The sequence below is a fragment of the Phaethon lepturus genome, unplaced genomic scaffold (genome assembly GCF_000687285.1).
Source record: "Phaethon lepturus isolate BGI_N335 unplaced genomic scaffold, ASM68728v1 scaffold23504, whole genome shotgun sequence".
NCBI lineage: Eukaryota > Metazoa > Chordata > Aves > Phaethontiformes > Phaethontidae > Phaethon > Phaethon lepturus.
In genome coordinates, this window is record NW_010537322.1 from 1 (window position 1) to 11,294 (window position 11,294).

At 41.3% G+C, this 11,294-nt stretch overlaps 2 protein-coding genes across 2 annotated transcripts in view; one reads left to right on the top strand and one right to left on the bottom strand.

Moving 5' to 3' along the window:
• Positions 1-126: 126 nt before the first annotated feature.
• LOC104620290 (chromosome unknown open reading frame, human C19orf44) lies at positions 127-4,622 on the top strand (the record flags this gene model as incomplete). The annotated part of the gene is made up of 7 exons (XM_010286465.1): positions 127-755; positions 1,014-1,368; positions 1,952-2,028; positions 2,391-2,862; positions 3,709-3,804; positions 3,934-4,100; positions 4,536-4,622. Coding segments are annotated over 7 exons (1,883 nt in total), but the record flags the coding sequence as incomplete, so codon positions are not given.
• Positions 4,623-5,181: 559 nt separating this feature from the next.
• CHERP (calcium homeostasis endoplasmic reticulum protein) overlaps positions 5,182-11,294 on the bottom strand; it is a gene marked incomplete at its 5' end in the record, with an annotated part of 11,958 nt that continues 5,845 nt past the window's right edge. The window contains 8 exons of the mRNA XM_010286466.1: positions 5,182-6,286; positions 7,079-7,264; positions 7,808-7,902; positions 8,390-8,506; positions 8,639-8,788; positions 9,090-9,176; positions 9,466-9,599; positions 10,443-10,681. Coding sequence (XP_010284768.1) covers positions 6,249-6,286; positions 7,079-7,264; positions 7,808-7,902; positions 8,390-8,506; positions 8,639-8,788; positions 9,090-9,176; positions 9,466-9,599; positions 10,443-10,681 — 1,046 coding nt within the window. The remainder of the gene's footprint in view (positions 6,287-7,078; positions 7,265-7,807; positions 7,903-8,389; positions 8,507-8,638; positions 8,789-9,089; positions 9,177-9,465; positions 9,600-10,442; positions 10,682-11,294) is intronic.

The following is an 11,294-nucleotide window of genomic DNA, read 5'->3' on the forward strand; positions in this document are numbered from 1 at the left end:
CAGGCTGGGACGAGGGCAGAGCTATGGAGAGCGGGAGTGTCTGCCCAGTCTGGGGAGCTGAGGGCTGAACCGGGCCGCCTGCATCCACCTCTGAGGGCTCTTCATGTTGTATCCTCTTATCGGCAGGGGGGCAAAGGAGAACCATCACAGCTGGCCTCAGCATCCTTCCTCGCTCCTGTAGTGACCTCTCTGTGGTTGACACAGAGTTGGAGAAAACTGGAAGAGCTCCGTTCTGCCACAGCAGATTCCTAAAGGTGCGTAATGAAAACGTACGTGGAAGCCAGTGGTGCCGAACATCAGGAAGCGCTGTGCAAACGGTGAATAGTCACGTAGCAAAGAGCACTTCGGGTAGTGCTTCCCACGCACGGTCAAGCTCAGCTCTGAGGAAAGTGGCACAACTAGAAAGCAAAATCATGAATCGAAAAAAGCAGATGGAATTGCAAAACACTGACTTGGGCCAGAAGCCTTTGGATGAAGAGTCCTTCTCATCTGCTTCCAGTCATGAACACAGTGCAAGGGGCAAGAAATATCTGAAGAATTATGCTACCGCCAGTGGAAACATAACCCTCAGTAATGCCAGTTCTAAGGAAGAGGAAGGCATCCAAAGCCCTCAAAAGAATGTTCTGGTTACACAGCAGCTTGGTTTGGATAGTGATGAAGAGGAAATGAGAGAATTGATGGAGAGCGCTTTGGAGTTTTCCAGTGGAAACAAGAATCGGAGGGTTGTTGCAAGCAACTCTAAATGGGGTGGAAAGGTAAATACAGACTTCACTGGATTATGTGTTTTTATTTACACTTTTATGAAGCTGTTTTAAATTGGTAGGTCACTTTTTATTTAGACAACACCAGAAACTAAATTGTAATTTTGCATTTGTGGCTTGCGCATGATATGATTTAACTTCAATTCACATTTTAAAGTTACTGGGTTTTACCGTTATAATTTGTTCCTTTTTAGTGATCTACACATAATAAATGAATTAACACATAAATCTCTTTTTCATGTTCTTCAAAAGACTAAGACTCCAGTTTCATCCGGAATCCCTTCTCCATCTCATAAGGAAATTTCACTGACAGAGGTGTCTAAAACATCTTTTCACAGCAAAGACTCAGGGAAAAATGTTTTTGGTAGAGTTAATTCACCAACACCTTCACCAGCCAGCAGAAACCTGTCAGTACGACATGATACGAGACCTCAGTCACTGTCTTCTTCCATGAAAGACAACACTGTAAAGATTACTCTGCCTAGAACAGGCACCCCCACGCAAAGCCAAATATCACTTGAAAGTGACAGAAGTGAAATAAAATCACTAGATGAATTGTTTTCAAAAGCAGCTGATGCAGAAGATTCAACTAGCAGCAGCTCAAATGGTGAGTGTTCTAAAATACCACTTTGGTAGGCTTAGCATGAATTGTACTAATATCTACTGATAAATTTACTAATAAACATGGGAAAACATTCACTTTGAAAGGATTTAGTAGAGTGATTTTACATAAACCAAGGCTTTATCAAAGGAGTTATGTTGATCTGTTTCTTTTTTCTACTGTTATGTATTTGTATTTTTCTTGGCTTTTGATTTAATGGGTTCAGTTTAATGATGCTTCCCTGGGTGACACTTAATTATGACGTCAAAACAATTACAACATTTAGAATAGTTTTCATATATCAGTGGGACAATGTACTAATGGATCTGAGCAAGAGCAAGCGTCAACGAGGGGCAGCAAGAATCTCTTGAACTTGGGTTAGCAGATCCACCGACAGGCAAAGGAGCAAGCTTTAGAAAGAGCTGCTGCTAAGTTAAAGGTTTAGAGTGATGATGGCAATTACTTTTTAGTATTACACTTTAAACTAGGAATGTAGTACTGATTTATTTTTCCCCACTTTTCTCATTTAAGGGAAAGTGTCCTGTAATTTTCATGCAAATTCTCATGACGATATGTCATTTGATTGCAGACTTCAGACTGAATATCCTGAGCCTTGATGATTTGGCCCCAGATATCACCAGTGAGGCAGCAGAATTAAACCAGAAAGTAAGTAGAAATTCCCTACTAGCACGTATTTCCATTCTGCCTTTGTTTGGTGGCGAGTAGATATTCTAAAATAAATACTTCTATTCTACTTGTACGTTAACTGCAGTGGGCATGTGTCACTAGCTGTAAGGGTTAGATCAGGATTTTAGTCTACTGAAACCTGACCAAATTCTCTTTTTAGTGTCTGCATTTCCTTACTAGATGTAACAGCACTGCACAGTTTGAAGAGCAACATTTTTATTTCTTAATAAAGCAGTAGCTAACTCTCAGTGATATGCAGCAGAACAGATGAAGAATAATGGAGGCATATCCTAGGTTCTATTTTGTTGATTCTCCTAACATACAACTGTTTTGTTTTACAGGGCACAGACATTCAAATTGCTCAAGAATCAAACAGAAATCCAAAAAAAGATACATTCCTGATGGAAAAAGACCAAATGTCTCTTAAAACGACAAGTGTAGTAACTGGCGTGAATGATGCATCTGAAGGGGATATTGAAAAAACTGTGACTGAAGCTGAAATCTCTGAGCATTTAAGTGGAGTTTCGGCAGATTTTCCTAGACACAAACTGGATTACCTTGATCATGATGAGAGAACTGTTAATTCAGAATATTCTGAAGACTTTGAAAGGTCCCTGTCTACAACAGACAGGGAATCTGTATCAAAAATGTCAGAGGAACATTCTAAGAGCTGCATGTATTCTGGAAAACACCCATCCTCAGCATCATCACCGTTATTTACCGGAGGGCGGCATGGCCAGGTACACAGAGTAACTGTCAAAGAAACTGCGGTTCAGACAGTGGATTTTCCATTCACCTATTGCTGGTCGAAGAGTAAGTTCATGAGATATTGCCCTATTCAGGCAATTTTTATATTATATGCTAGCCTAGTCAGCATTGATAAGAGTTCTTTGTTTCAGTTCTAGCTTCCCCTAGCTGACATTACATTAAAAACTGTCTGAAGCCCAACACTTTAATTTGCTATCTGTAGAAAAGATTTGGCTTGGACAACAGGATAAGAACTTGGAACTGCTTTTTGCTCAGAAAACCCACCACAGGAACTCTGGATGCATGAGCTAGCATTCGCAACAGCTTGCAATAGCCCCAGTAATATTCTCAAATGGAATTCAACATTTTTATTGTACCTTTACTCTGTTGCAAGCAATACTATTGTATTGTTACTGCATTGATCACCCATCGTAGAGTTCTTTTGTTGCATTGTATTTATTTCTTGGGAAAGCACTATGGCCTCATTTACAAAAGACAGACAGATGAGACCTTTAACTGTTTCTGAGGAGTAGCTCCTTTCCTACCTCTCCTTACTTAAACGAAGAAAGTGGCAAGTGCCACTTCTTGCCATGCTCAAGGAGGAGAAAATAGGAACTCGGGTGTGCTTGAAAACAGTAGCTTCCTTCAAGTACAAAAGCCTTTATATTTACTCTGTCTAGGGTTAGAAAAGATGCCTTCCTCAATGGCACGTGTTGTGAATGGAAGAGTAAAGGAACTGTGGAGGTCATAGACCTATTTTAGCGTTTTTTTGGCTGACAGAATTCCCTGCTAGGCTCTAAGACGGTTCTGCAGCAGCTGATGTCCCAGGAGACTGCTGAAGATGAACTGAGTTCTAAAGCTAAACCTTTCCACCCTCCAAAACCAGTAATTCTAACTTTATCCCATATGCAGCAAACACCTCTGCGGTACTGGACCCACCTGTAGGAAACAGCTACATTGATCCGGTACCTATTGCCAGTCATGTCGTCAGCATGGATGCAGTAGAAGGTACTGAAAAACACATTTCTTACTATTCTGTTTTACTATATTTTATGCATCTAACCCCTGCTTGGATTGTTGAGCCCTTACTATCTGACTGTAATGTATCACTAAGTATATACTCTCCATTTCTTGCAGCCTTGACAGCATACAGCCCGTCTGTTCTCGTTTTAAATGCCATGTTGAAACAGCACTTGATGTTGACTCAGCAGTTTGTAGAGAACATTCACCACCTTCACGTATCCCTTGTGGAGTCATTAGAGAATGAGAAGTTTCACTACCATACCCTGGAAGAGGCTAAAGAGGTATTTATGATAGACTAGACAGCAGCCTAGACAGAATAAGTGCATATTCCTTTCCAAACACTTCTAGCGTTTGTGGCAAGCGGGTTTTCTTTGCCTATTACTCATTAATCAGGCAAAGTTCATATTATCATTCAATAAATTACTTCACAGAAGACCAATACTGTAATGCTTGTGTCCATATTAATAACAAGTCAGGAGTTTATATGGTAAAACAAGGCTAAAGTCTTACTATAGGCCATAGTTTTGAAAGAGTAAGTTTTCTGCTGTAGCAGGTAGCTGTCCGCAAACGAGCAAGGGTCTTCCTAATGCTGCAGCAGTTTCTGGTGCTAGTATAGAAAAGTGCAGGTATCTTGACATGAAGATTTATTACTTATTAAATACCAGGAAGTATTTATCTTCATAACAGAGAAATTTGTGTATTAATTTTTTTGGCAGTACATCAAGAATCACAAATCCCCACCTCTAACACTAGAGCAAGCTCGTGAAGAAATTCGGAAAGCACAGGACGAAAAACTGCTTTGAGTCTTCGAATTTTAAGTAAAATTTACATTTACAGATCTTTATCTGGAACAAGAAACACTGCCAAACTGCACAGCTAAAGTTATTAACTATGTACTGGAAGGATTTGTACTAACTGCGATGTATCTTATTATACACAATTTATTTTCCTACATCTGAATTTTTGACTAATGTACATGATACAGGGATAGGCAGGCACCTTCAGCCAGACTGTGTCAGTGTTCAGCAAACAAGAAACTAAGAAACACTCCTCTTTGAAGGCAGGGTGGTAAGTCATCACAGTATGCATGTTTATCACGTAGACTGTGTGATCATGGTAGAAGTGAAAGTCTGTACCACAGCAGATGAGGAATATGATCGCAGTAAAAAAATACCATGTCCTCTCTTTAATGCCATATTCAAACAGTATTTATATATAATTAGTCTTGTCAGATTACTACACAACCAAACACACGTAAAGTTCAGGTGAATTCAATACAAGGAGGGCTTATAGCCAACGTACTGGAGTCTGTTTACTCTGAAATATGAGCGACTATTTTATTTTTATTAAAAAAAAGTGTTTATTGGAAGGCAAAACAATAAAATTCACAAGTTGATAACATACAGCTGTTGTATGCTGATTCACAGACAGTTACAGTTCCACAACTACAGTAGATCTAGAACAAACTGATATTTCACCATATTAACTGAATGGTTTTAAGAGGGTTTCTGCTATACAAACAAATGACTCTGGAAGAGGTTACCACCACGCAGACCTCTGGAGTGGAAGTGCAGTGTAAGGGCCTAACATCTTTAGCTGGTGGTCTCTGGAAACAGTTACAAAAGGTTGATTTTTTTTTTTTTTTCTCATATAGATATAGGAAGTTTCCAAGAACGTTTCATTGTTAGAAACTTGCAGAGCAGAGAAAATGGATTCTCTTCTATTCAACTAATTAGCTTTTATTAAAGGGTATATACAAAAATATAAAAAGCTTAAAGAATGTCTTCCATTACAAAGCATTGAACATCCCTTAGAGCGCTTGAAAAGCTAGAACAGTTAACCCTCGTGTTCTGACCAGAGTTGTGACTGCAGCAGCTGGTGTGTAGGGGTGTTAAGTTGTGTGGTAGGTTCTAACAAGCTTGCACAGTGCTCATAGGTCACCTGTACTGGAACTAGATGCTTCATTCCCCATTTAGACATTAGGATACACTGCTCAGCATCAGTCTGACTTGATCCCAAGGCAGCACCCCTCCACTTCAAATAGAATTAACCTTTTGAGAGAAATAAACATACATTATGGAACTAGAGAACACATAACCATATTAGATCACGTCTGTATTCCACAGGAATGAATGAATCGCAATCCTGCACCAGGGATAGCTTGGCTGGGGTTTAATTCTAGTAAAAAATGGGTAACTAATTAAAAAATTTTGCAAAATAAATGGAAATTCTTAAACTTGCTAGACATGTCATAGTTACAACTGGCCTTTTTTAAACACTAAACGACAAGTGTTGAAGTACATGTCATAGCTTTCCATTTTTCACCATAGTTTTAAATAATTCATTTGTCACTTCCTCCAGACTTTAATCCGGATTTATAGAAGTTTAATGTTTTGTAGAAGATGCAAGACATCTTTCTTCAGAGAGTCTTATTCGGGTGGTGGAGGGTCTTGTGTTTCACGCTTCACTGAAACAATAGGGAAAAGAGTTCTTACACATTCTGCAGTTACCTAAGCTGCTGGAAATGTTTCATGGAATGAGGGCTCTACTAATAAGGAGTTTTTCCTTTTGGGCTTTATTTAAACCCATTTTATTACACAGATCTACTGCAGCCAGAGGCAGAAGTGACTTTTCGTTCAGCATGCCAAATTTTTCTCCTTTTAGTCACTGCCAAGTGTAGTTGCTCTATGTAACACAGACTCTCTGCAAAAAAAAAAAAATTCTGTCGTTTGGGTAATTGTCTTCATCTCACGAGAAGCACCTCCACTTTTTCTGAACCTTTCCTGCACTACAGTGAGTTTATGACCAGTTCTGGCTTTGGCAGAACACAGCACTAATTGTAGGAAAGTCGGAGTTGGGCCGGGCCAAACAGTAAACGTGGTCTAACTTCATTCCAACCAGAAAGACCTTCCTGCTTCGGCAGCCATCCCTCCTGCGGTTCGGCTCCCTCCACTACCTTTGGGATCGCCCCTATTTTTTGAAGGGTAACATTCAAAGATGTTGGTATTGCAGCCAGGAAGCGACTTCCTCAGAACAGGCTAAATTGATTCATGTTTCAGAAATTACAACACAACACAACTCCTAAAAAGGAAAAGATGCTGGGTAATCAGAGTATGTGTCTACTTACCTGTTTTATTGTATCCCTTACATTAGAAAGAATTAAGAGTTGCTAGTCTTTTGATTTGGGTTTACAGTAAATAGGTCAAAATCGCTACCAAGTCTGCACAGTTTTTGAAATTACATAGAAACATTTACTTACATTCATCTCTGGCCTTCATGCGTGCGATAAACGAGTAACTTTTATTTCTTCGGTAGTTTTCGTAAGGGTCATCTAATGCAACCCCCACTCCTTTATATTGATCCCATTTGTCTCGGATATCTCCTCCTTTAATTGGATCCTGAATTCCTTGTTCCTTGGCTCCCAATCCACCAGATCCACTCCATCCTGCAGAAAGGATGCAGGATTGTAATCCTATAACTATTTTTTTTATTACTAGAATTCTGAGGACAAACAGACATTTTTGAAACATCCGAAGAAATCATCAATTTGATATAGCAGGGCGGTAAGAGACAGCCTGAAACAACATAGGAACTGTCCCATTTATTTCAAAAGCATTAATATGCAGAGATTCTGGGAGCTGACAAACATCAACTCTAGCCCTAAAACCCTTTAAAAGGGCAAGGGGAAAGACAGCGCAAGCCCAATCTGTCCAGTCAAGCCTGCTGATGGACACCACAGGGAGATGAAGTACCTCAGGGAGGTAAGTTCTGTTTAATGCCAAAGCCGTGTCCCTATCTCCCATATCCTTCCCAGAAAGGCAGCTACCACCACTGCTCCACGTTCTCCATCCTTCTATCTCTGAACGTCCTTACACTGACCTTGGAATACCAAGGGGTGATTGTGAACGTGCACTAAGTAACTGTATCCAAGAGTTGGGTGCACGATTTTCTTTCCTGGCTTGTGTAAGATTCCAGAACAGCGTCTTACCCATTTTCACTAGCATTTGATGGCCTTTATTTTCTTCTCCGAGTCTTGATTCTGGTATAGGAGGCCCAGAACTGGAGCCCAAACCAGCAGAAGAACTAAGGGAATAAAAAGACCAAATTAAGAACAAGTGATACTGTTCTGACACAAAGCAAGGGTCATTTATATTCTGTTAAACGTTAACATCCAATGTAATCCCAGCCACTCTACGGAGCTATTATTTTATAAAGTTATTAGATTATGGAGTTATAAAGGTGCCAGAAACACCCTACCTGTTTCTCAGTAAATCAAACACTGCGCTCTTCCTAACACAGAGAGTACTTGGAGGATTCCTCCTGCCTCCTTGGAAGGCATACCAGGCCTTCATAGTTGCACAGTGTTTTGTTATAATATTACTCTGTTGCGGTGGCTTTTTTTCTCTCTATAAGCGCATATAGCATACAAATCATTTCTAAATTTGCTTTCCATCTTCTTTCCTACTATTTGTTGAAATGCTCAACATACCCAGCTTATGAGAAAGGCACCCTTACTGGTACTTTTCCGAACACCTCACGTAAAAAAAGAAATAAACAAACAAAAGCTTACGGAGGAGTGGGGCTGCGAGACCGGGACCGGCGCCGTCTTCCTGGCGAGTACGATTTCGATCTTGATCGTGACCGTGATCGCGAGCGGCTATGAGAAGAGCGGGACCTGCTCCGGCTTCTGGCAAGGGAGAGCACACGAGATCAGAGGCACAAGTTACCAGAGCAACATCCAGGGCTCCTCATCCAGCCCCGAGGGTTGGGTTTTTTCCACACACCCCCAGTTCCCGAGATCCAGCCCACTGTACTCTACCTGGACTGAGAGCGCGAATAGGATCGCGATCGAGAGCAAGAGCGAGATCGTGACCTTGAATAGGAGCCAGATGATTTTGAAGATCGTGAATTGGACCGGGAGGATGAGCGACCTCGGCTTTTAGACCGGCTGCGAGACCGAGAAGGCCCACTGCACAGATAAAAGCAGAGAAACCCCAGTGAAATTCCTGGGAGAAGCACAAGAAATGTCAATATACTTCTGATCAAATTCATATTACACACAAGCACTGTATTTCTGCAGACAATCCAGTGAAAACTCAAATGTGGCAAAAACCATTTTCTGCAGATTAGGGAAATTCCGGTGAGTTCAAACTCAGTTATTCCATCAGCATGTTGCTGAACAGACTTTCCCTCTGCATTTAGCCCAAGGCATTCCTAGCACCTTCTAAACGAACAGCATGCATCAGAAGGCAGCAGACAAGATCTCTCACCTATTTCTCTTCTCCTGACCTTTCCTCCGCCTCGCTCTCATTTTAGCTCTGAAGAATTCGTACAGTCCATTCTGCTCCCAGCCTTCACTGCAATAAATCAACCACACATAGAACCGACATCTGTAAAATTCTACTTTGATCAACGGGGACGTTCAGGATTTCCGCTGGATTTTGGAGGGAACAAAGGGCCTGGACAAAAAGGTCTCACAAATCTCAGTGTAAGATCAAACAGCGTGTGCAGTTTAAAATACAAGAGCACTCATTTCAGCATTAGAAGAACCAAGACACAGGCGAAGGAAGAGAGAGGCACTTTGTGGTTTGAGACAGCTTCTTAGGGCATTTTCCTTACCATATCGTTAGCTATACCTACTCTTACCTGTTTCTAGGCCTGTCATGAGATGGTGGACTATAAAATGCCTCAACCGCAGCCAGTAGTCTCTCACTGGGGGGCATTGGGGGTGGAAGACGTATATCTTTAGGATCTAAAGGTTTATACTCATGATCTTCAAGCTGCCGAAAACAAAACAAATTACATTCGTGTCATGTGTCATGGGGTGGCTACCTGAAGAGATAAATATAGATTTAACTGTGTAGGGGCCTCACATTTCACTAGTGGATAAAAAATGGTCAGAAATAAGGATTCTGCAGATGACCCAATGCTTTCTCGTGCTATCACTACCATTTTGAGTTCTATGAGAAAAGCCAGCATTACACGTCGCAGCATTAACTGGATCGCCAGGTAGGTAAAATGCAGATCTTATCTATCCACCTTTGTGGTAACAGTGGCCAGATGGAAACCTGGCAAAAGCTGGTGTATGCTGAGAGTAACACAAAGTTAGAGAGGGAAGAGACCTATTTGTTCACCTCAAACACAGAATGCATAAACGTATATACCCCTGAAGATGCCGATACAAACACATTTCCTGTTCTCTTATCATTCTTTTTTTGTATATATAACATTAGTGTTGCAAAACATCTTTGTCAGAAAGAACTCTCAATACCAAAAACTAGTACAATGGCCACATCAGAACTGCAAGGTCCCTCTGGCCATCTGAAAATCACTGGGGATTTCTATTTTCTAAAAAGCGGGGTAAGCTTTTCAAAAGTAAATTAGTCTTTTGCATGTATGAGCTCAACCAGCTTTCACTGGCACACAACACTTGAAAATGTTACCATTTTCACAACCTTCTCCACCCCGCTCCTGGCCCTTGTATACCCTACAGCAACTTTGGCTAAGGGTTGCTGGATGGAAGGATTTGAAATTTTAAGTGTCCATGTTAAACTGTCCCTAATATTGGCCACAGGATTTTGATCTTTTAATCCCACTCGTCAGGGCCCATCGCAAGCACTTACTTTTACAAGCGGAGCCATCAGTCCAGCAGGAAGATCAAAGTAGGGAACATTTGGCACCAGACTAGGATCATCATGGTTCATGTGAGGGGGGCCTTGTCGCCGCATGTGAGGAGGCTGCCCGTTAAATCCATGCGGGGGAGGCCCGAAATCAGGGTGCTGTGGCCCTCCCCAGGGAGGATGCTCGCTGATTCCAGGATGAGGCAATCTGTGACCAGGGTGATGATGAGGAGGTCCAATTTCTGCACAGAGTAGGAGGGTTAAAACATTTTATTTAGCTATGGAGAAAGGAAGGCAATCAAAGAGATGTACTTCAATTAGTGCATTTATCCTAAAACCCAATCTTGGCACCCAGAGCCTTGCAGATCCAGAAAAGCAACAAACTGAAGAACTAGAGGCTGGCTACAGGTCCACATTCATGAATATCTTGCAGTTCATCTCCCTCCCTGGCCACAGCAACCGAAAAAACAGGATACTTTAATCCTAAGCCACTGCTTGCTTGGGGACATACTGTGGTCAAAAAGTACCAGAAGAAAGATACGCTCAAGAACAAAAGATTTCAGAGGCAGCAGGGCAGCTGCTGGTGAGATCTATTTCTGAAGCCTAAATACACAATCATGGCTTAGCATGGACCTGTAATTAGTTCTGTCTCTGTGCCAAATCAACACATATGAAGAAATAAATATGGCAGGAATTAACTCACATGAGTAGGTGACAAGAAAATACTTTGTTTAAAGAGGCGTTTCGAGAAGAGGTAGAGATAATATCCTGTTAAATAGAGAAGTGAATGACATCCATCCGATCACTGATGGACGAACCATTTGCCATGAACGCCAGGATACCCTGCTAAACTCA